This window comes from Capricornis sumatraensis, chromosome 4 (genome assembly GCF_032405125.1).
Source record: "Capricornis sumatraensis isolate serow.1 chromosome 4, serow.2, whole genome shotgun sequence".
Classification (NCBI taxonomy): Eukaryota; Metazoa; Chordata; class Mammalia; order Artiodactyla; family Bovidae; genus Capricornis; species Capricornis sumatraensis.
Window position 1 is genome coordinate 25,795,405 of NC_091072.1, and position 26,532 is coordinate 25,821,936.

Sequence of the window (26,532 nt, forward strand, 5' to 3'; positions counted from 1 at the left end):
TCTGCATTTCCTCTTGTCTAGAGTTATTATGTCCCAATGATAAACCCTTCAGCGGCACAAGTTCCAACAGAATGACGGAAGCACCTTAGTGTCGAGGAAGGGAATGGAGCCAGTACTGTCTGAGTTCTGGGCCTGACTGGGCCACTGCCCAGCTGTGCTGAATCGTGTCATCTGTCAACACAGAAGAGGGTCTGAACCCCTAGTGTGCAGACCCCCACTAACGGGCATGGGGTCCCCCTGAGGCTGAACACCCACTGGGACTTCTCCCGAACACGGTGTTCCAGGAGGCACGGCTGCCCTGTGACAGCTGGTTTGTAGACTCAAAGTGTGAGGTCCCACGAGTGGTCGCCCATGCCTCAGCCAGGTCTAATGCACACCGTTTTAGAACTGCCCCCCACCACGTTGTTGTCAGCCTTGGTCTTAGCTGCCCTGATTATGCCAGAGCAACAGATGCTCGTGAATCCTTCATTTCCCCACACACAGAATGTGGTTCAAGTGAAAGGACAGAGATGACCAAGTCTGCAGCGAAAATGAAGAGATTTCCAGAGAAGTCCAAGCACAAGGAAAACAATTTCCCTGCTAGAGAAAGGCTTCCACTGTTCCAAACTGTTATTTGCAAACTAACACTTCACACCACACTCTAGCACCTGCTCCACGTTAGTTTTTGTTTTTGTTTAAAAAACATGTATATACACATGGAGCCAACCTTCTGCTTGTTTTCTGAACTTTCGATGAATCAGCTTAACACTTCCCACTGCGCCAGATCCTCTGCCCACCTGGCTTCAAATCAAATCACGACTTACGTCCAAGCTCTCAAATTCCAAACACAAAATCACCCAACCCTGTACTAACAGGAAGGTCTCAGACATAGTCCAGAAAAGAATGAAAACAAAACACCAGTCTGGATGATAGTATTTTCTTATTCAATCATCCACTCGGATGTGCTTAAGAACTGGCTATGTGCTGGAACACGGGGCCAATGTATATACCACCTGCCTTTCACCCCCTTCCTCACCTCAGGCAGGCATCAGTGGTCAAACCCACGCTGGGTTTGCTCTGAACCTGGAAGCAGCTGGGAAAACTTTCACTGCTGTCCGGGTGATTCCCACCAACTGACCGGTATTGGCAGGTGACACAACACCCACTTGCCATTCAGCAATGAGGACGGGACTGAAGGCGAGTGAGACAGATCCTTCTCCCCATCACCTTGGCCCCTACTCCAAACATCCTTCTTCCAAGCTGTTAGGGTACCATTTTATCATCATTAAGAAGCCTTTGCCGCCGCAAGGATTTAGGATGATCTGGGTCTCCCCACCCATTCATCAGGTGAGAACACTGAGGCTAAGAGAGTGTGAGACTGTCCAGCTTCCATGAGTTAGAAGACAGCTTGCAGGAGTCCAACTCGGATGCTCTTTTCTACTGTATCATGCCATGTGCACCGGAGCTGGCCGTGAAGGTGAGGGAAGAGAAAGCTCCATTTCTTTAGTTTACCTCTGCCAGCTCCATCTCCCAGACAGTGCAGACAGCTCGGGTGTGCAACCTTTCATTTCCCCTTGCCATCTGTCTTTCAAAAATAAATGTGCTCATCATGCTTTTTCGGCCAAACTGGGAGGTATAAAAAGCTCTTGGGCTTCATATCTGTTAATATGGCAAAATTCTGGACTCCCCTGAGACCTCCTTCTACACTCACACAAAGGTCCCTCAAACCTCCCCCTCTTTATAAGACCTACACTATGTAACGTGTTTTTATCCAATGATCTTAAAAACTGGACCTTAGCTCTCTGAGTCTGGAAGAGCTTACAACATTTAACCTCTAAAAATGAGCATATTTGATACAGAAACTACCAGATTAAATTTTGTACATATATATATATATAAAATCAACACTGTAACTTTAAAAATTTTCTATGCTGAAACAAACACACACAAAGCACTTCCTGGAACCCCCACAAAAGAAAGGTTTATTGTCTTATCCATTTTGATTCAGTTGCTTTAGAACTTGGTCATGTTATTTCCATACATCGTTAAGCACGGCAAACCCGAATTTTCTAAGAGCATCTTGCCATCTCAGAAGCAACTGCCTTGACAGCATCACATCACAAAGAGAGGAGCAAACAAAGCAAGGAAACATTCTTTAAAAGCATCCAAAGGCTTCACCCCAGAAGAATTTAAAACACAGACCGAAAGGTTATTTCCTAACATGACCAGAAATCATGATCATTCCATGATCGTTATCAGAAATCAGAAACACTGCAGCTCAAAATGATTTTTTTCATGTTTGAAGGTAATTCTGAAAAAGTACACATTTTAAATATTTTTAGATAGAATATGCATAAAAGCATTAAAATGTGATGATTTCATTCTAATTCTAGGAAAGTATTTTTCCTATACTCACACAACGGTTGGGTAAACACACACAAAAACTACCAGTTGTCTCATCACAAATGAGACCATTAACTCGGCTTTTATAAAGTAATTTCATGTGCCAAGAACATCAACAACATTACTGAATTACATTTAATCCGAGTTCCCAAACACACAAAATACACAATAAAATTGGTTCTATGCAGAACCACTCACAACTTCAATATAAACATGCCCGAGAAATACCACAATTAACAAATTACACGTTATAAAGATAGCAATCGAGAGATACTAAGTCAATTTATTGAAGGAAATTTAAGCATGCTTACAAAGAAAGAATCAAACCAGAAATCGTCGACCTACTTCTTTTGCCAGTAAACGTGGCTAACAAAGGAACTACACAAAGGCTGTAGGATCCCAGAACCAGCAATGTCAATAAGGTAGCATCGTAGTGCCTCTCTGAGCCGGCCGGTGGGGAGAGTGTAGAATTGATAAATATTTTCGAAGACGCATCTGTTTCTGTACAGCTGCGAAATCCTCCTGGTATAGTCATTTAAAAGGATCACAGCAAGCTCAAGCAAGGAAAACTGCAGCCATGTTCACGCTCCTATTTCTCATGCTTGCTCTTAGTGAATTAGAATGGAGCAGGGGGTGGAAAAAAAAACTAAGCTCCCAGGCACTACACAGAACAGATTAAACCGGCTAGTGGATCCATCTAAGAAAGAGACTCATTGATTTGAACGCTTCATCTGAGACAGGGACACACAGCCAGTAGACAGGCTCTGTGGGTCCACAGGAAGCCCTTTTGTTAAAAGACAAAAAGGAACAGACAAAAGCATTGTGACACCCTCCTTGGGAGTGTCAGGCGCGGTCCTGAGCGGGGCCGTGGCAACATGGCTGTCAGTGGGGACGCTGGGCAGTGGCTCCACAGACGCGCCTCCTGCCAGGGGCACAAGCGCCAACTCTTCACAACCCTCCAGCCGCCCCCCACCCCCCACCCCGGATAGCACCTGGGTGCTTCTGTTCGGGCGGTTTTGTTTTTAATATCTCCTGTTACAAATAGCGAATGCTGCAAATGCAGTGACCTTAAGGGAATACACCTGTCAATGACCTTTTCAAATCAAGAATCAACAGATAAATGCAAACCCTCTGATCTGCCACGACTTCAAACGTCAAGTAGCAAGTGGATAACAGTCCCGTTTCACTGCAGGTAACATATTCCAGGGTCCCTAAAGTTCCCAAATACAGCTATTTACTCTCATAGGAGACAGATCCTGCTGCTAAGTAACCTCCTGGAAATGTGCTCATTCTTTCAGTCATTAATTCCAAGTCTTAGCCATAAACTTTCTCAGTTCTGTCACATGCTGGCTGAGTGCCCTTGGACCAGCGACAACCTCTCTGAGCTGCAATTACCTCGCATGTAAAATCAGGGTAATGGGAGTTATTTGAGAAAAAAAAACAGAGAAAGTATGTACAGTAACCCTATATAGTGCTCCACACCCAGAAGGTTCAATAACATGACTCCAATCTGACCTTGTCCTCTCACAGAAAGAAGAAGCTGACCCCTCTAAGGCAGAGAGAACTCCCCTCCTCCCCACCACTCCCTTATTCCTTGTTTTATCTGATATTTTAGTTATCCTTGTAAACATCTTCTTTATCCTCAACTATCTTTCACACAGGGACAATTTCTCTGATATTTCCTATCCTTCCCAGCATCTACAGTGCTGCCTATATACAGCAGGCACTCCAAAATTCTTCACATTTGTTAATCCATGAGCTACTGTTGAAAGAAATCAAAAAGGAAATGAGCAAATAAACACTAAGACCAAATACATCTTTTGGATGAAAGGGATAACTCAACTTACTATTTAAGAACATAACTCTGTGTTATTTTATACACAGAAAACAAAATTCATACTAATTGAAAATCCCCTAAATATTCTCAGTTTAAATTATTAAAAACTAAGCTTGAAGTTAAAATATTCACTCCTAATACACTGAATCTAGTATCCAAAGTTTAAGATTAGGAAAAACAAACAAATGCTTCTACAAAATGCAGCTGTTTACAAAGCCAATGAAACTGAAGTTATCTATTTTTCTGATTTCCAGTTGGGTTCCAATAATTCCTAGATCACTTTCTTTCCTTAAACCAACCAACCAAAAAAAAAAAAAAAACAAAACCCACCACCAACAACAATAACCCAGCTTCTTCAAATGGTACACTTTAGAATTCATGATAAAAAGAAAAAAAACACCCACATGCCTTCAACAGATAAGTATGTCAGTGTTTCCTAGCACATTCATCAAAAGAGAATGTCGTTGAGACAACTTTCTTCTCCTGCCAAACTTTTTTTGAGCAATTCCAAGGGAGAAGCGGGATGTGTATTTTCCCCTAAATCAGAATCAAAAATCCTGATAATTGGTAGCTCATTAGATTTCTCTCACAACTACAGTTTCAACAGGCCCCGAAGTCTGACGTAAGACTGACTTACAGTTATTGCTGTAAGTGCTCAGCTCACTGTGGACGCTGGCGACAGAGGAGGCGCTTTCTGTCCTCCGCAGCGCAGGGTTTTTCACAGATGCTTTGGGTCTAGGAAGCAATCTGGGCAGATTCACACGAGACGGCTGCACTGTTTTCAAGGATGCAGGTTTTCCTTGGGGGTTGAAAAAAAGACAAACAGTTTCCAGGGCTATTCATTCCAAAAGCTCTAAGCTTGTAAACCCGAGCTCCTACATGAACAAGTGAAAGTGAAGTCATTCAGTCGTGTCCCTGACTCTTTGCGACCCCGTAGATAGTAGCCTGCCAGGCTTCTCCATCCATGCAATTTTCCAGGCAAGAATACTGGAGTGGGTTGCCATTTCCTTCTCCAGGGATGAACAAGTGAGTCAAGATGTAAAATGAATATTCAGAATTACGCAGGAAGGATTCCTGCAATCCTGCCACCGTGAAGGAATTAACTTGGGTCTTCTGGGACATGGGCTTCCCTGGTGGCTCAGATAGTAAAGAATCCACCTGGAACGCAGGAGACTCAGGAGACCTGGGTCCCATCCCTGGGTTGGGAAGATCTCCTGAAGAAGGGAATGGCTACCCACTCCAGTGTTCTTGCCTGGAGAACTCCATAGACAGAGGAGCCTGATGAGCCACAGTAGTCCATGGGCCACAAGGAGTCAGACACGACTGAGTGACTAACATACATGTTTCTGTGACACAGAGTCATTTGAGACAGAAACTTTTGGCAACGTTGAAATCAAGGGATAAACAAATTGATATGACTTCTCCCAATACTGTTGATTTAAAAGTAAACAAATTAATGTGTTCACACACTAAGCTACGACATAAAAACTAGGTGAAAACTAAAAAACAACCAAGATAGGAAGGAAGAAGTCCATTTGAGAAAAACAATTCAAAAATACCTAATGCCTAACAGCAGGTGGTGCTATATTATTAGCACTCTTTTTTTCACCTGCCCTTTTCATCCTTGGGCTTCCCTGATAGGTCAATTGGTGAAGAATCCACCTGCAATGCAGGAGACCCAGGTTCGATTCCTGGGTTGAGAAGATCCTCTGGAGAAGGGGTAGGTTACCCGCTCCAGTATTCCTGGGCTTCCCTGACTCTGCCCCCAATGCAGGAGACCTGGGTTTGATCCCTGGGTTGGGAAGATCCCCTGGAGAAGGGAAAAGCTACCCACTCCAGTATTCTGGCCTGGAGAAGTCCATGGACAATACAGTCTGTGCGGTTGCAAAGAGTCAGACACGATTGAGTGACTTTCACTTTCATCTTTACTCTTTATTTGGCAAACTTAAATGGTTCTCACTCAAACTCCTAGCTCTTTTTTGTAGCAAGTACATCCACTTTTCTATAAGATATGTATGGACACTTCCCATTCTGTGGCATCCTTGAAACCACACCATCCTGCTGCTTCCACCTGAACATGGGCATTTCCTAAGTCCACGCCTTGGCTCCAACTTTTTACACATCCGCCTCTCCAGGAGAGTCCATTTTATCTACTTTAACCACTGCCCTATCTCGATGAACCCCAAATTCTCACCTGCAGCTTTGTCCTCCTGAATCTCATTGCCACTCACATTTTAATTTTCTTGCTGAAAGTTGCAACTTGGGCCGTTAGACAACCTCCTACCTACTAACGTTAATCGTAACTAAAATTTCCTTTTTCCCACCCCCAAAACATTGGAATCACCTTTTTCCCCCATCAGATTCTCATATCATCTAACATTAAGTCTCTCAACGCCAGTAGAATCATACAACTGAAGAATGTCAAGAGCTGAAAAAGACCTTAGCTGCAAATTATTGAGTCACATAGTACCAATGTTGCCATAACAGAGGAAAGTAGGTTTTCCAAAGAGTAATGCTCACTGCTTTGTCCCAATTATTTCACTTATAAAAATCTCACCTTAACAGAAAAGAAAGCGCTGAAGTACTTGAGGCCTGGCATCTAAAGTTCTCCTGTCCGCAGCCTCAACCCTGGGCTGACCTTGTACATCAACGTGAGCCCTGCTCCAGGCATCCTGGTTTTTCCTCTGACATCAGAATGTGCTATTCCAATCCATCAGGCACATCATTTCTTTTCAAAAAGGTCTCCTCCTCTCTATCCAACTGTTACAAATCCTTACCCACTCCTTTAAATGTTGCCTAAATAACTGTATTAGACTTTAAAGTTCTGTTCTTCCACCCTTTCCAGCTCCACCGTGTTGATCTTTTTGAATGTGAAAACTAAGGTCAGGATCCAACATATAATCTGTGATTCCCCATTATCTACGACCTACAGCAGTGGTACTAGTGGTAAAGAACCTGCCTGCCAATACAGGAGACATAAGAGACGTGGGTTTGATCCCTGGGTCAGGAAGATCTCCTGGAGAAGGCAATGGCAACTCACTCTAGTATTCTTGCCTGGAGAATCCCACGGACAGAGGAACCTGGTGAGCTATAGTCCATGAGGTCACAAAGAGTTGGACACAACAGAAGCAACTTAGCACCACCCAGTGTTAGCACCATTATCTGCAGGATGAGATTATTTTTAATCCCCTTAATTAATATTTAAATTTAAAGACATAAGAGGCAGTTCTAGGGTGGATTCCTAACCAAGTGCTTCACATGCGCTTACCTCTCTATGCACACACCCACAGACACACATCTTTTTATTTTTCCAGGACTTTTTACTCTGTTCTTCTCTTCTGTCCATCCCTGTGAATACAATGAGCTTCTTTCCCTCCAATCCCCAAACTCTGCCTGAAGTGAAGTGATGTGGCTCAGTCGTGTCCGACTCTTTGCAACCCCATGGACTGTAGCCTACTACGCTCCTCTGTCCATGGGATTTTCCAGGCAAGAGTACTGGAGTGGGTTGCCATTTCCTTCTCCAGAGGATCTTCCTGACCCAGGGATCGAACCGAGGTCTCCCGCACTGTAGGCAGATGCTTTACCGTCTAAGTCACTTACAAAGTGAGTTGACGATTCTTTTAAATCCCTGCTGCCCCACCCAGGGGTCTACAGAATCACCTCTCCCTTCATTAAGTTTGAGAATCACCACCTCTTAGTGAAGCCTTTCCTTCTTGGTCATAGGAAACACCATCTTCCAACAACACAAGAGACAACTCTACACATGGACATCACCAGATGGTCAATGCCAAAATCAGATTGATTATATTCTTTGCAGCCAAAGATGGAAAAGCTCTATACGGTCAGCAAAAACACCACCAGGAACTGACTCTGGCTCAAATCATGAACTCCTTATTGCAAAATTCAGACTTAAATTGAAGAAAGTAGGGAAAACCACTAGACCATTCAGGTATGACTTAAATCAAATCCCTTATGATATACAGTGGAAGTGACAAATAGATTCAAGGGACTAGTCCTGATAGATTGCCTGAAGATTTATGGACAGAGGTTCGTGACACAGTATAGGAGACTGCATTCAAAAAAGAAGGCTGTGAGTCCCCCCAAAAAGAAACACAAAAAGGCAAAACGGTTGTCTGAGGAGGCCTTACAAATAGCTGAGAAAAGAAGAGAAGCAAAAGGCAAATGAGAAAAAGAAAAATCTATCCATCTGAATGCAGAGTTCCAAAGAATAACAAGGAGAGATAAGAAAGCCTTTCTAAGTGATCAATGCAAAGAAACAGAGGAAAACAATAGAATGGGAAAGACTAGAGATCTCTTCAAGAAAATTAGAGATACCAAGGGAACATTTAGTGCAAAGATGGGCACAATAAAAGACAGAAATGGTATGGACCTGATAGAAGCAGATGTTAAGAAGAGGTGGCAAGAATAAACAGAAGAACTATACAAAAAAGATCTTCACAACCCAGACGACCATGATGGTGTGATCACTCACCTAGAGCCAGACATCCGGAGTGCAAGGTCAAATATGCCTTAGGAAGAATCACTATGAACAAAGCTAGTGGAGGTGATGGCATTCCAGTTGAGCTATTTCAAATCCTGAAAGATGATGCTGTACGTGCTGCACTCACTATGGCAGCAAATTTGGAAAACTCAGCAGTGGCCACAGGACGGGAAGAGGTCAGTTTTCATTCCAATCCCAAAGAAGGGCAATGCCAGAGAATGTTCAGTCTACTGCACAATTGCACTCATCTCATATGCTAGCAAAGTAATGCTCAAAATTCTCCAAGCTAGGCTCCAATAGTACCTGAACCAAGGAATTTCAGATATTCAAGCTGGATTTAGAAAAAGAAGAGGAACCAGAGATCAAATTGCCAACATCCGATGGATCATCGAAAAAGCAAGAGAATTCCAGAAAAACATTGACTTCCCTGGTGGCTCAGACGGTAAAGTGTCTGCCTACAATACGGGAGACCCAGGTTTGATCCCTGGGTGGGGAAGATCCTCTGGAGAAGGAAATGGCAACCCACTCCAGTACTCTTGCCTGGAAAATCCCATGGACGGAGGAGCCTGGTAGGCTACAGTCCATGGGGTCGCAAAGAGTCAGACACGACTGAGCGACTTCACATCACATCATCTGCTTCATTGACTATGCTAAAACATTTGACTATGAATCACAACAAACTGTGGAAAATTCTTAAAGAGATGGGAATACCAGGCCACCTTACCTGCCTCCTGAGAAACCTGTATGCAAGTCAAGAAGCAAGAGTCAGAACCAGACATGGAACATGGACTGGTTCCAAATTGGGAAAGGAGTACGTCAAGGCTGTATATTGTCACCATGCTCATTTAACTTATATGCAGAGTATATCATGTGAAATGCTGGGCTGGATGAAGCACAAGCTGGAATAAAGATTGCCGGGAGAAATATCAATAACCTCAGATATGCAGATGATACTACCCTTATGGCAGAAAGTGAAGAGGAACTAAAGAGCCTCTTAATGAAAGTGAAAGAGGAGAGTGAAGAAGTTGGCTTAAAACTTAACATTCAAAAAACAAAGATCATGGCATCCTGTCCCATCACTTCATGGCAAATAGATAGGGAAATAATGGAAACAGGGACAGACTTTATTTTCTTGGGCTGCAAAATCACTGCAGATGGGGACTGCAGCCATGAAATTAAAAGACACTTGCTCCATGGAAGAAAATCTATGACCAACCTAGACAACATATTAAAAAGCAGAGACATTACTTTACCAACAAAGGTCTGTCTAGTCAAAGCTATGGTTTTTCCAGTAGTCATGTATGGATATGAGGTATGGAACATAAAGAAAGGTGAGCACCAAAGAATTTATGCCTTTGAACTGTGGTGCTGGAGAAGACTCTTGAGAGTCCCTTGGACTGCAAGGAGATCCAACCAGTCCATCCTAAAGGAAATCAGTCCTGAATATTCATTGGAAGGACCCATGCTGACGCTGAAGCTCCAATACTTTGGCCAACTGATGCAAAGAGCTGACTCATAGGAAAAGACCCTGATGCTGGGAAAGACTGAAGGCGGGAGGAGAAGGGGACAAGAGAGGATGAGATGGTCAGATGGCATCACCAACTCGATGGACATGAGTTGGAACAAGATCCCAGAGTTGGTGATGGACAGGGAAGTAGGCATGCTCTGGTGAAGTAGGCATCGTCCTGTGTCCTCAGTGCCTGCTGGTCCGCAGTGATGGTGGAACAGGAAAGACAGGCTGGGACCGTAAATTGCCATTAGATGGAAAGGGTGGGGTTGGACGACAGAGAGACTTGTGAAAATGGGAGGGGCCAGTCCATGGGGTCTCAAAGAGTCGAACACGCCTGAGGGACTGAATTGAACTTCCTTCCTGGACACTCCCGTCTGAGGGCAAAGGACCACACCTTCCTACTTAGATCCACACTTCTGTTACAACCTGTGTTTCAATGTGCTCCTCAGACTAGTCTCTACGACCCCTGAGACCAGGAAGAGAACTGAATTCAATTCCACTGAGGACATAGCTTGGAGAAGGCAATGGCACCCCACTCCAGTACTCTTGCCTGGCAAATCCCATGGACAGAGGAGCCTGGAAGGCTGCAGTCCATGGGGTCGCGAGGAGTTGGACACGACTGAGCGACTTCACTTTCCCTTTTCACTTTCATGCATTGGAGAAGGAAATGGCAACCCACTCCACTGTTCTTGCCTGGAGAATCCCAGGGACGGGGGAGCCTGGTGGGCTACCGTCTATGGGGTCGCACAGAGTCGGACACGATGGAAGCGACTTAGCAGCAGCGGCAGCAGAGGAATAGCTAAGCATCTAGCATGGAGTGAGTCTTAATGCTTGCTAAATGAATTAATTTTTCTTTTGAGGCCAAGAGTATGGTGGGGGGAAATAGTTGGGAAAGGACACAGACTGTTGGCTCTCAGATGCATAAGGCCCAAGGATAACATCAGACACGGTGACTAGAATTGATATATAGTGCTATCACTGTTGCGAAATTGCTATGAGAGTAGAACGTACATGTTCATACACACAGGGTAAATACATGAGGGAATGAGGTTTAACTAGATGGTAGCAATCCTTTCACAATGTATATGTATATAAATCAAATATCTTACAAATTATATCTCAATGAAGCCATAAAATTCACATAGAATTTTAATGATAACAGTAATGGAGCTAGTTTAAAAAAAAATTTAAGGGGGAATTCCCTGGCAGATCAGTGGTTAGGACTCCACGCTCTCATTGCCTAAGGGCCTGGGTTCAATCCCTGTTACAGGGAACTAAGATCCCACAAACTGCATGTGGCCAAAAAAAAAAAAAAAATCAAAAAATTTTAAAGGCCAAGAGTGAAGGACAAATTTTAATAATCTCTTCTCTCACCATCTACACTGAAGCATTCAGCACGTAATCAATTTTTATCAGCTTAGCTGTCATTCGTTAATAGACTCTTCACTCTATCAACTTTTCTTACATTCCTTATAATAATTAGCAGATAACGGACATTCAAGTAGCCATTTGACTGTTTAATGTATATTTGGCCACTGATTTTACTTGCTCTCAGGAGGGATAAACAGATTTTACAATATAAATTTACCAAATTGCTGCTCCTTCAGCAAATTCATTCTAATCAGCCATTATTATTGGAAACAATGAACAAGGCTGGGTAAGTGACAGATAAAAATTTCTGGGCCACCGTCACAATGCAGTCAAGGGTCAGCATGTCTAGAAAATTAACCTTTTTTTTTTTTTAGAACAGGTTGTCTCACAGCATTGTTTCTGAAAGCATCAAAGGTTTATAGACACTTCTCCATGTGTCTCAGAATTACTACACACCTGTACCCTCTGATTCCAACACACAGCCTGGCACAGAAGCAAGCTTACCCCCAAAAGCCTGATTCTCATTCCGGAGAACTGGCCCCTCCCATTTTCACAAGTCTCTCTGTCATCCAACCCCACCCTTTCCATCTAATGGCAATTTATGGTTTCAGCCTAAGTCTTCCCCGTTCCACCATCACCCCAGACCAGTGGGCCCTGAGGACATAGGACGATGCCCACTTCACCAAAGGATTACCCCACAGAAACTAAGACGCATCCTGACAGTGCCTTACTATTGCCACCTCCAGTTTATACATTAGCAACCTACTTACATGGCTAAATGGCTTCCTGGGGTCCCACACATATAACCAGCAAGGAGCCAAACGCAGGTCAGTCCAGCACCTGCCCGCTGCTGCCTCTCCTGTACCCGAGGAGCCAGAGCCCCTCCCCTTGCTCGAAGGCGAGCCTGCAAGAGTGCTAAAAGCAGCAGGACCAGCAAAGGCACCTCACTGCGTCACCCCGGTCCTAACGTTTAACTTAACACAAAGCTGACTGACAGGACCTGTCACTGGCCTTGGATAAAGAAGCAGTAAAACATACACATCGTAAGCAATATTACAGGGAAGACATGGCAACGTCGGGCTGAGCATCTCTGAGGATCCCAAGCACCAAATTCCTCAACAGTGAAACCAAGACAGGACTGCTCCTCCAGTTCTGAAAAATGACTGCTACCAGTTTATGTCGCGCCATGTGACCTATCTCGGCTGTGAACCACAAAGGTTTAAGACCTTCCTGCAGAGACATCACATGGACCTTAGTGGTTTATTTTAAGCTCATGCTATTAGCATCAGCCTACTTAGAGACAACAGATTTGTTCTGATTCTATAACGATAATCATCTTTTGTCCAAGAAAACCTGGAAACCTTCACTTTGCCTTAGACAGTAACACAGATTCTACTGGTTTTGAAACATACCTTCATCAAATAAGCAATTTACTTGGAAAACCACCTTGGAAAATCTGATTAATTATACTGCCTTTCAACAACAAAAAATCATTAAGAAACACCTTATAAAACTGAAAATCTATAAGATATTTATTAAGTGGAAAATAGCACTGTGTTAATAGTACCCAGTTTCCTTAAGTTTGTACTTATCTAAATGTTGAAAAATTCCAGAAGGTTATAGAAAAATTTTATGGGCCTCTTATGGGGTAGGGACATAGAGAAAAAGAGAAGGAAAGTAACAGAAATGGGGAATTTTCCCTTCATACTTTATATACTTACATGTCACTCCATGTGAATTTTTTCTTACCATAAGTCTATTTTTATAATATAAATTAAAGAATATTATTAAAGTCGATGGGCTCAAACCTTTAAACAGAAAGAGATATTCAAGACAAAACAGATTAGCAACTAAAAATGGATAAATTGGACCAATAATTGAAGTAAGTAGATTCTAATAATCTTTTTTTTCCCTGTACATCTATAAGCATTAGGTACTCTTTAATTCTTTAAATTTTAGTACAAAAAAGTCAGTGCCATAACTGACACTTTTATGTGGTCAAGACGAAAAGCCACTTTACCACTGGAAAAATCTTCACAAAACCATAATGGTATGTTTCCTTTGGACTGGAAATTAAAGACAAAGAATGAACTCCTGAATGGCACTCCTTTGTTCTGACACTCATATTAAATGATGCATCCTCCAATAGGAGCTCCCAGAGACTTCACAGAATGGAGTGTCCTCTCTCAGCTCCAACTTGGCCTCCTCCATTCTTTAAGGAAAAGCCTGGGAAAGAATCTGGGTCCCACACAGCTTACAAAACACCTTCAAAGAAATGAGAACAGTTTCCAAAGCCACAGAAACATCTACCAGTTGAAGCAAGTTCTCACCTCTGAACTCTCAATGAGATAAGAATGAACTCAGCTTTAATGTATTTTTCACAAGACTGTTCCACACTGAAAAAATGACTTGCTATTCTTTACATTTGGTGAAATTTACGGGTTTTGAAGATGTTGATCAAATTAGCTGACAAAAAAAACTTGGCTACTGTATTCCCTATATTAGAAGACACAGATAATCTTAACAAAAATTTAGACAATGGATTCACATGAGGGGTTGTGTTACACAAGTATTTAGTGCTTACACAAGGTAAGGTAACTGCAGATGGAGAGGGTGCTGGAAACATCTTTCTACACAAATCACTACCAAACATTCTCAGGAAAAATGATTAGCTTCTGAAGAATACATTCCATCTCATTGTATGAAAATGTTTGGTTCTGTGATTTGCTTCACTAAGCAGGAATACACATGTCATGGGGAAGAAAAACAACAAGGTTGGAGTGGTGGGCAGTTAACAGTTGGCATTAAGTAGCTTAAAGTTTAAGATGGCATTAATGCCAGGCTAAGAACTTTAGGCCTTAATTATGGGGGGTGGAGCATGAAGTGGGGGAGCGGGGCTCTGCAGCTTTCTGAGCTCTTACACCAGAACTTGATCCTGGGGCAGACCTGTGAAGAGCTGACGGAAGGGAAGAGTTTAAAATCAGGGGAACACTTAGGAAGCTAGTACGCTTGCCAGGGCTAGAGGCGATGGGGATTTTAACTAGACAGTGAAAAGGAGATCACTGAGGTCAGTCTGGATATATACGCCACATATTAATAAGTGCAATTTAAAGTATAAATTACTATAGAAAGTATAATTATTATTAAGGAATGCAAGGGCCATTAACTACTAGAGCCAGGAAGAGAAAACACCAAATATACAACATAGATAGTTAAAATACAAACAAAAAAAAAGAAAAGAATATATTTACAGCTGTAATTGTAACTTGGGCTCTTTAAACACTACTATAAAGAGGAAGTGAGCTTTGGAGTAATTCTCTATTACTAGGAATTATTATCATGAAACTAAAGTATGGCTACCCAAAGGAATAAAGAATTAACTATCAGTTATGGGGGAAAATCATACATGTGTCAAACTGCAGCCACAGACTCACTCTCAACCCAGAATGACCAAATTCTCTCATTGACACTAATGCATATATTTAAAATTTTGCTTTGAGGTAGAGTATTGTCTAAAAATTATTTAAATAGATCTGATAAGCTGCTTACGAAATACTGTACAGCGATCAACAGCTTTCTGATGTACCAGGCACAAAAAGGAAAAGATCCTTTGCGTTAGCAACAAAAAGCAATTACACACACAGACATGTACACACACACTATTTCTATGGAGAAACATGTCAAACAAGTGTTAGTATGATGAAAAATTACAAAAGTGAGCAGCATAAAAGATCTGAATAAGTGGGACATACACGTTCATTCTCTGAATTAATGTATTGACTCTTGTTCCTAGATAAATCACACGTGATTATTTTCAAAGAGGAAATTGGAAGAACTTTTAAAAGAGCAATTTAAACTAGAATAGGAAGAATAGTCAGAATTTTTTAGAACATAAAAATGAGGATTGTAATTCAACAGCAACAACAACAAAACTGATTTAACAATGGGCAAAGAACTTGGATAGAACTTGCTCAAAAGAAGACATAGTGGCCAAGAAGCACATGAGAAATTGCTCACCATCCTTAGTCATTAGGGAAATGCAAATCAAAACTACAATAAGATACCACTTCACATCTATTCGTATGGCTATTATAAAAACAAGACAGAAAATAATTGTCAGTAAGAAGGTGAGGAAATTAGAACTCTGCACTGGTGCCAGGACAGTAAAATGGTATAGCTGCTTTGAAAATGGGCTGTTGGGTTTCTCAAAAAAATTAAAACCAGAACTGCTTTATGATTCAGCAATTCAGCTTCTGGGTAGTCATCCAAAAGAACTGAAAGCAGGACCTTCAATAGAGACCAGTACACCAGGTTCATGGTAATGTTATTCACAATAGCCAAAAGGCGGAAGCAATCCAAGTGTCCATCAGTGGATTCCCGGGTAAAGAATATCTGGCACGTACATGATTACCATGACATATTTATTCAGCCTTTAAACAGGGAGGAAATTATGACATGGGCTACAACGTAGATGGACCCAAAGACCTTACGCTAAGCGAAATAAGCTAGTTCCAAAAGGACAAACGACTCGTCTCACGTGAGGGGCCTGGAGCAGTCAAATTCACAGACAGAGAACAGAAAGGGGGTTGCCAGGGGCTGAGGGAAGGGGAGGCTGGGGAGTTCATGTTTATTGGACAGAGTTTCAGATGCAGAAGAGGAAAAGCTCTGGAGATGGGACGGTGGTGGGGACTGTACGTCAATGGCAATGGACGTCATACCCAAGCTGTACCCTGAAGTTGTTAACACGGTAAATTTTCCATAGTATTTGCTTCATCACAATTTTTTTAAAGTTTAAAAACTTAGAAGGAATTTGTTACTAGTTCATTACAGTGTAAAATAGTAAAACAGTCTAGCAATGGCAAAAACATACTGACAGATTAACAAACGGGTGTGTCAATCTCAGAAATACAAAAATTTAGAACAAGATAGTGGAGATACTTCAAATCAGTGAAGACACCCATTTGTGGTATTTACATATGTGAATCAAAAAACAATTAAAATGTGAGAAGCAGCATGGTGTAGTAGTTAAAAGTCGACAATCTGGAGTCAGGCTTGTGGTTCAATAGTTAAGTTGTGTTCAACTTTGCGAGCCCATGGACTGTGGCATGCCAGGCTCCTCTGTCCCCATTTATCTCCCGCAGTCTGCTCCAATTCATGTCCATCGAGTCGGTGATGCTACGTAAACATCTCATCTTCTGCCGCTCCCTTCTCCTTTTGCCCTCAATCTTTCCCTGCCTAGGTTTAAACCCAGCTCCGCCACACATGCACTGAGGGCAGCCTCCTTAACTTCTCTATGCCGTGTCCTCATACATAAAAGAATGTGGGTGATTATAGTGGACTCATTTCACAGGTGCTCGGGACATTTAGATGAGTTTATATTTTAGCACATAGTAAGTGGCATATAAATATCAGCTACTAGTTCTCATCATACATCACAAATATTTATAAAATTGGATTAAAAAGGAAACTAAAACCATAAAATTAACCATAATAATTATAGATCTTCTTTCAGTTGTGAATCATAAAAACACGAAAAATTACAAGATGTACGTGACTATAAAAAACGGAAAAATTTCTAAATTGTATGCAAAATAAAGTCATACGGTGAAACAGAAGCCAAGGGACGACACGTAATATCAAGTCAGTAACAAAGCATCATATGCCCCCAAACAGTACAAGACAGCAAAAGATCTAAACAAGAATAAATTAAAACAGAACTCTTATTTTTTTTTTTTTCAATTTAACCTTATCTCGTCTAACATCTCTGTCTTCCCAAATGGCACTCCTAATCTCCATTTCCATTGCTCATCTTATAGAAAGCTTCAAATAAGCCAAATACTTGCGTTTCTAACCATTCTTCAAGTTATGGGTAACCATGTGATCCGGTGTGTGCCAATAAGACTTAAATGTAAGAGTGCCAGGGGGCAAGGTGCTCAGTAGGACTTTTCCTTCCTGATGACAGTAGGCAGGCATGTCAGGAGAAAGGCCGGCCTCCGCTCAGCCCACCACTCCCAGCCTCTGCCCAGCAGCAGCAGGACCTTGGAACCCTTAGCGACCATACTTTAACTGAAAAGTCCCTGACGAAAGCAACGTGCGGAGGCAGGACGAGCGGAAGGACAGAAGAGGTGACAATACTCAGTCACCCACCCAGGAACTGCCTGCGTCTGGCTTCCTGTTAAATAAACACACAATACTGCTAGTCTAAAACAATTTTTGTCTTAAGTACCACATGTTCCTTCCTCCTACCTTTCTGCTGTCCCTTCCTGCTCATTTTTGTGACTCCTTCTCCTCTCTCCAGCCCTTCAAAGCCAGGAGGACCCCAGAGGCACTTCATACATACTCCACGGAGTTCCCTAAAGGACCCTTGACCTGTTCTTGTGCTCTGATCCAGTTCAGTGGCTTTAAACACCATCTACCTGTTGATGAATCTCAAACTAATCTCCCTTGACTCCTCCTTCACGCTCTAGACATTGGCCCGCCTTTCCATGCTGCGCCTTCACTGACGTATCTAACATTCATCTCAACATGATGTTTGTACAGCTGAGGTCCCGATACCCACCTCCCAGCATCTGTGTCTCCTTCCTGCTTCCCCATCTCAGCATCCTGCCACTGCCCATACCGGAATACTAGAGCCATCTCTGACTCCTCTCTTTCGCTTTTGCCCCTCATTCCACCAGCAAACCCCATTGGCTTTATTTCCAACACATATATCTAGAATCTGGATCCCTCTAAAATCCTATCCAAGTAGCTCTATGTAAGCCAGTCTCCTGCCATGATTACCACGAAACCTCACTGAGCTTTCTGATGCAGCCCTCACCCCATTCCGTGCATTCTCTCCACATCTGTCACAGTGATTCTGTTAAAATTAAAGTCACTTCGGAAGGATGGGCAAAACCGTTAGGTAGGGACTTTGAGACTGGTATTTTAAATGGATGAACAACAAGGACCTACTGTGCAGCACAAGGGACTCTGCTCTGTGTAATGTGGCAGCCTGGATAGGAGGAGAGTGTGGGGGAGAATGGATACATGTGTATGTATGGCTGAGTCTCCTTGCTGTCCACCCGAAACTATCACAACGTTGTTAATCAGCTATACTCCAATTAAAAAAAAAATCCAAGTCACTTAGGTTAAAAGCCAAAGTCCTTATGATTTTCAAGACTGTGATCTGGCTCTCTGCTGCCTGTCAGACCTCATCTCCTAACTCATCTCCTCTCTCCTAGTTTCCTTATCTCATTCCTTGCTACCCCTGGAGCTGTCAGTTGGACACCGCCTCAGGGCCTTCCCACTTGCTTCTTCTTCTCACTGGTACAGTTTTCTTCCAGATGTTCACGTACTGGGTCCCCAGGCCGCCACACAAAAGCCACGGCTCCATCCCCCCACCCACGCTCTCTGTCCCCCTCTCTCCCACCCCCAGAAACCCCAACATTTCACATTCCCCCTATTCCACGTTAGCATTTCTTCTCTCTTTAGTACTGGAGGTTGTCAAACATCCTTTATATTTTACTTACGAAGGCCCTGTCTCTCCTACCAGAATGTCACTTCACAGAGGGCACATTGTGACCTTGTATTCACTTCAATTTCTGAGCATGTTGCCCCTTGTATCTACATTCATCTGACAAATATTTGAGCGCCAAGCATATGCCAATTAAAATAAGATATTTTACTTTCCTAAAGAGCGAATATCTGGCAAGATTGTCAATGAGGGGAATATAGCCAATATTATTTATAATAACTAAAATGGAGTATAACCTTTAAGAATTGTGAATCATTACACACCTGTAACTTACATAATATTGTATAGCAACTATACTTTAATTAAAGAAAATTTTAAAACATATATTGGCTAGGGTGCTGGGATAAACGCTTACACACTCAGAGCAGGAGCACAGACTTGCATGTTGTTCCTAAAGGGCAACTTGCAACGTGTATCAAAAGTCTTACAAATGCCCACACCCTCTGATTCCACTTAAAGGAATGTATCTAAGTAATTTATCTGATCAGCTTAAGTACTGATATACAAAGGCCTTCAGTGCAGAGTTGTTTAACCTACTGAAAAACACTGGAAACAATGTGATGTTCAAAGAAGTCTGAAGAAACAAATTACAACACATTTAGGCTACAACAGAGTCATTTGAAGTCGTGTCTTAAAAAGAATATACAAAAACTTCAAAAGTCTATCAAAATAGGCACCATACCTTTTAAAATGAAAAAGAATTTCAATCAAGTAAGTGCCTACTGACTGTTAGGTTCGGGGTTTACTACCCACTTTCCTTGGTGGTTCAGACATTAAAGAGTCTGCCTACCATGGAAGATACCGGGTTCAATTCCTGTGTCAGGAAGATCCCCTGGAGAAGGGAATGGCAACCCACTCCAGTATTCTTGCCTGGAGAATTCCATGGACAGAGGAGACTCACGGACTACAGTTCACAGGGTCACAAAGAGTTGAACATGACCGAGTAACCAATACTTACACTTTTTCAGAAATTGTTTTTCCCCATCAGAAATATGTAAGCATATAGGCATGAGAATATGCAAAAAGAAAAAGTAGTGAATAGCTATAAATTATGAAGTAAAGACTGGCATTGATTAGATTAAGATGTTCCCCACTCCACCACTTGCTCTTTTAAATAGCCTGCTGGGAAGAGAGCATTAGAAACCTGATGTGATATTCAAAGCATTAATAATGGGTTAAATTCATGATACAATGGGGCAGAGTAAGGTTTACCTTGCTTGGGACAACGCCTGCCATGTTCCTTTCTTGACCTTGACAGACCTGGCCTCTGTCCAAACCCCTTATCTTTGCTGACTGCTTAAACACCATTGCTTCCCTGATAGCTCAGTTGGTAAAGAATCCTCCTGCAATGCAGGAGCCCTGGGTTCAATTCCTGGATCGAGAAGATCCCCTGGAGAAGGGACAGGCTACCCACTCCAGTATTCTTGGGCTTCCCCTGTGGCTCAGCTGGTAAAGAATCCGCCTGCAATGTGGGAGACCTGGGTTTGATCCCTGGGTTGGAAAGATTCCCTGGAGAAGGGGAAGAAGGGAAAGGTTACCCACTCCAGTATTCTGGCTTGGAGAATTCCATGAACTCTATAGTCCATGGGATCGAAAAAAGTCAGACTGAGTGACTTTCACTAAACACCAATGCACTTTACTCTAATTACTTACCTGCCCTCCTCAATTGGTCCACACATTCTGTACTGAATGCCCAAGACCTTTACATTCTATACTCTGAACCCTAGCTTCCCATTTATTGATACTTCCTAGTATACCAGCCAAGTACTAAAAAACACTTGAATTCATATGCATCCTTCTTATTTTTAATTCTGGGATTTCAGGGGCAGAAATTAAAAAGCAGAGAGCATCAACACTAACCCAAGACTCATGTATGTAAAAGTACACCTCCATTATATTAGAGAATTATCTATATTATTACTGCAAGAAAGAAACTCAACAAACTTTGATATTTGTAAAGTTATACCCTCCTAAATCCCTAGAGCTCTTTTTTTTTAAATAGTACTGTAAGGATAGATGTGACGAGGGATGAATTGCCATTGCCCCCTTCTAAGAATGGGCCAAGAATCATGTCTCACCCATTCCATGATTTCTCAAGCTCTGGAGTAAGAGTTGCACAGTGCACACTTTCAAACTCTCTGCCAAGGGAACAAATGAAGTGCAAGTGTGAGTCATTCAGTCTGCCTGACTCTTTGTGACCCTATGGACTGTAGCCTGCTAGGCTCCTCTGTCCATGGAATTCTCCAGGCAAGCATATGGGAGTGGGGAGCCATTTCCTTCTCCAGGGGCTCTTCCCAACCCAGAGATTTAACCTGGGTCTCCTGTATTGCAGGCAGATTCTTTACCATCTAAACCACAAACTGCCTACAAAAATCCAGAATTTCAGAAGCATTCTACATTTATATACTGCAAAACATGACTTTATATTCCACATTCTTGAATTAGCTAAGGCAATATTATACTAGTAGAGTAAAAGAAACTGTCCTCTGTACAACCACGACTATTTCCTTAAGTTCAAGGGTATACCATTCAGGTATGACCTAAATCAAATCCTTCACGATTATACAGTGGAAGTGACAAACAGATTCAAGGGATTAGATCTGATAGACAGAGTGCCTGAAGAACTATGAATGGAGGCTCATGACATTGTACAGGAGGCTGTGATCAAAACCATCCCCAATAAAAAGAAATGCAAAAAGACAAAATGGTTGTCTGAGGAGGGCTTACAAATAGCTGAGAAAAGAGAAGTGAAAGGCAAAGAAGATGAGGAAAGATATACCCATCTGAATGCAGAGTTCCAAAGACTAGCAAGGAGAGATAAGAAAGTCTTCCTCAGTGATCAATGCAAAAAAACAGAGGAAAAAAACAGAATGGGAAAGACTAGAGATCTCTTCAAGAAAATTAGAGCTACCAAGGGTACATTTCATGCAAAGATGGGCACAATAAAGGACAGAAACAGTATGGACCTAACAGAAGCAGAAGATATTAAGAAGAGGTGGCAAGAATACACAGAAGAACTACACAAAAAAGAGCTTCATGACCCAGATAACCACAATGTGTGATCACTCACCTAGAGCCAGACATCCTGGAGAGCGAGGTCAAGCGGGCCTTAGGAAGCATCACTATGAACAAAGCTAGTGGAGGTGATGGAATTCCAGTTGAGCTGTTTCAAATCCTGAAAGATGATAATGTGTAAGTGCTGCACTCACTATGGCAGCAAATTTGGGAAACTCAGCAGTGGCCACAGGACCGGAAAAGGTCAGTTTTCATTCCAATCCCAAAGAAAGGAAATGCCAAAGAATGTTCAAACTACCACACAATTGCATTCATCTCACATGCTACCAAAGTAATGCTCAAAATTCTCCAAGCTAGGCTTCAACAGTACCTGAACTGAGAAATTCCAGAAGTTCAAGCTGGATTTAGAAAAGGCAGCAGAACCAGAGACCAAATTGCCAACATCCACTGGATCATCGAGAAATCAAAAAGAGTTCCAGAAAAACATCTACTTTTGCTTTATTGACTACGCCAAAGTCTTTGACTATATGAATCACAACAAACTGTAGAAAATTCTTAAACAGATGGGAATATCAGACTACCTGATCTGCCTCCTGAAAAATCTGCGTGCAGGTCAGGAAGCAACAGTTAGAACTGGACATGGAAAAACAGACTGGTTCCAAATGGGGAAAAGAGTATGTCAAGGCTGTATATTGTCACCCCAATTATTAATTTAGATGCAGAGTATATCATGTGAAATGCCAGACTGGATGAAGCACAAGCTGGAATCAAGATTGCCAGAAGAAATATCAATAACCTAATATATGCAGAAGATACTACCCTTATGGCAGGAAGTGAAGAAAAACTAAAAAATCTCTTGATGAAAGTGAAAAAGGAGAGTGAAAGAGTTGGCTTAAAACTCAACATTCAAAAAAATAAGATCATGGCATCCAGTCCCATCACTTCATGGCAAATAGATGGGGAATCAATGGAAACAGGGACAGACTTTATTTTGGGGGGGCTGCAAAATCACTGCAGAAGGTGACTGCAGCCATGAAATTAAAAGACACTTGCTCCTTGGAAGAAAAGCTACGACAAACTTAGCATATTAAAAAGTAGAGACATCCAGTCAGAATGGCTGCGATCCAAAAATCTGCAAGCAATAAATGCTGGAGAGGGTGTGGAGAAAAGGGAACCCTTCTACACTGTTGGTGGGAATGCAAACTAGTACAGCCACTATGGAAAACAGTGTGGAGATTCCTTAAAAAATTGCAAATAGAACTACCTTATGACCCAGCAATCCCACTGCTGGGTATACACACCGAGGAAACCAGAATTGAAAGAGACACATGTACCCCAATGTTCATCACAGCACTGTTTATAATAGCCAGGACATGGAAACAACCTAGATGTCCATCAGCAGATGAATGGATAAGAAAGCTGTGGTACATATACACAATGGAGTATTACTCAGCCATTAAAAAGAATACATTTGAATCAGTTCTGTTGAGATGGATGAAACTGGAGCCGATTATACAGAGTGAAGTAAGCCAGAAAGAAAAACACCAATACAGTATACTAACACATATATATGGAATTTAGAAAGATGGCAATGACGACCCTGTATGCAGGACAGCAAAGGAGACACAGATGTGTATAACAGACTTTTGGACTCAGAGGGAGAGGGAGAGGGTGGGATGATTTGGGAGAATAGCATTGTAACAGGTATACTATCATGAAAGAATCGAATCGCCAGTCTATGTCCGATGCAGGATACAGCATGCTTGGGGCTGGTGCACGGTGATGACCCAGAGAGATGTTATGGGAAGGGAGGTGGGAGGGGGGTTCAAGTTTGGGAACGCATGTACACCCATGGTGGATTCATGTCAATGTATGGCAAAACCAATACAGTATTGTAAAGTAAAATAAAGTAAAAATAAAAATTAAAATAAATAAATAAATAAAAAGTAGAGACATTACTTTGCTTACAAAGGACTATCCAGTCAAAGCTATGGTCTTTCCAGTGGTCACGTATGGATGTGAGAGTTGGACTTTGAAGAAAGCTGAGCGCCGAAGAATTGATGCTTTTGAACTGTGATGTTGGAGAAGACTCTTGAGAGTCCCTTGGACTGCAAGGAGATCCAATCAGTCCATCCTAAATGAAATCAGTCCTGGATATTCATCAGAAGGACTGAGGCTGATGCTGAAGCGTCAATACTTTGGCCACCTGATGGGAAGAACTGACTCATTTGAAAAGACCCTGGGATGCTGGGAAAGACTGAAGGCAGGAGGAGAAGGGGATGACACAGGATGAGATGGTTGGATGACATCACCAATTCTATGGACATGAGTTTGAGCAAACTCCAGGAGTTGGCGATGGACAGGGAAGCCTGGCGTACTGCAGTCCATGGAGTCACAAAGAATTGGACACGACTGACTCAGCTAAGAGTAAACTCAAAGGATAAAGTGAGTCACAACAAAAGCAGCAAGTCTTAAGAGGGCAGTAGTCTGACAGAGAAAAAAGAACATCCCACAAACAAGGTTCTCATGATGACTCCAATTACACAGGAGCATAGTGTTTATGGTGATACTGTCAGTACCTGTTCCTGCAAGTAAGTTCACAAGATGCCTGCTGTTTCGGGTGGAGCTTAAACCAAAATAACTTCCTGCGTCATGGGCCTGGGAACACATGCCCCATAACTAAGGATGTAGTAAGTCAAAGGCTTAGAAATGTTGCGTGGCCTTCCAGGTACCACAAAGATGAACAAGGGTCTTCACGTGTTCATCAGCAAATGTACTGCTCTGGTCATGAGTGATCTTACCGTTACTCACAAGAGAATTCCTAAGAAGAGCCGAGGCCACAGTAGGGAGCCTCCTGGCTCATTGAAAACCAAGGCCCACAAGCAGAGCTGTACTTTCAACACTGAGGTCACAGAGACTCAGAACGGAACACTCTCTTTAATCTGCTACCCTTTCTAAGCCAACAAAAACAAACCAATCAATAAAATCTGCACAAGCTCCCCTGAAAGAAATCACCTAATCTCACAAAAATGAGCCAGAAAATCTGAAAGATGAAGCTGCCCATTCTCCACAGCTGGGGCTCTGAATCTTCACTCTTAACCCCTCAACCTTTTATCTGGATCTGCACACCCTGCATCTCTGTCTCTGTTTCAGAGACAAGCCTGCCTGTGCCCTGTACATACGGGTGCTCCCCTGCTCGGCTGTCACTCATCCCATCCTTCATCTCTGTAGCAGCTCTTTCCCTACAGCTTCTTCACCTTCCTTACATTTTTAATGTCTTAACCCTCACACACACAACACACAGCCCTTCAAGGTGCTTTCTCAGTCTTTAGCCTCTTCAAGTTCAACATGCCTCCAAACTAACCCATTATTTTCTCTCTCTTTTTTTCTGGCCATATAACAAAGCACACAGGATCTTAGCTCCCAGCCAGGGATCGAACCTGCAGCCCTGCAATGAAAGCATGGAATCTCAACCCCCGGACCACCAGGGAAGTCTCCCATCATTTTCTTTCTGACAGCCTCTTCTCACTGCTCTAGGCCCTATTTCACCCCAAGACCATTCAGACAAGAAAGTTGGGCAGACAGTTCAATCATTCACCACCAGTGGGGCTTACCAGACCCTCTTCCTGCAAGAACATTTTTATTATTTTCACTCTGCTTTCTACTCCCAAACACCAGGGTGACTCTTAAAAGTCTGTGTCTAAACTATTAGGACTGATATGCCTCAACCTTTCTTGGGGCTCACTCATCACTTACCCCAATACACGGCCTGCTTGAAGCATGGCTGACCCCACCTTTTATGTTCCCCAAACACCCCAGGTCCCTCATAAGGCTACATTTGCACCCTTGGGAATGCCAGCAACTTCCCAGGCCTGGAAACTCCCCCCCCCAGAGGCACATTCCAAGGCCAGCTCAATGTCACCACCCTTTTCCAGTCTTCCCTCTGGCTAAGTTAGTGGTGTTCCCTTTACTGTGGACACATGGTACCTCATACAAGTTTCCAGGCAAGTCAAGCCAGATAACATTTGAACACCTGTTGTGCAATAGGTACACTGTGCTGAGGGCTGGAAAGGATAAAAATAACTAAGACCTGGACTCTATCCTTACGGGTGGCACGGAGATGGAAGAAAATAATTATAGCCCAGCACAATAAATGCAGGTTATCACAGAAAACAGGACAGTTCAGCTGTGAAGAAGGAAGAGGTGGCGTTCAAATGATTTTCTGTAACCCTTTCCTACCTCACCCTCCAACCAGGGAGTTCATTAATAGGGCACATAAGTCATGTTTATATTCTCCGCATCTAGCAGACCACCCAGCACAGAGCAGGCATGCCAAACATTTCTTGAATGGACAAATAAGACAGACTGCACGGTGTGTGAGTCACCGCGTGAAGCAATCATCC

General features: G+C 42.5%; 1 protein-coding gene across 3 annotated transcripts in view; it reads right to left on the reverse strand.

Annotated features, from left to right (window-relative positions):
- Positions 1–26,532, reverse strand: part of MTUS1 (microtubule associated scaffold protein 1) — a 189,513-nt gene that overhangs the window by 85,133 nt on the left and 77,848 nt on the right. Inside the window, exon 4 of one of the 3 annotated variants that reach the window (XM_068969862.1) lies at positions 4,857–5,018. The exons of 1 other annotated variant lie outside the window; for it this stretch is intronic. In XM_068969862.1, coding sequence (XP_068825963.1) covers positions 4,857–5,018 — 162 coding nt within the window. Of the gene's footprint in view, positions 1–2,727; positions 2,918–4,856; positions 5,019–26,532 lie in introns of those variants that run through there. One more of the 3 variants, XM_068969865.1, reaches the window with a different exon arrangement.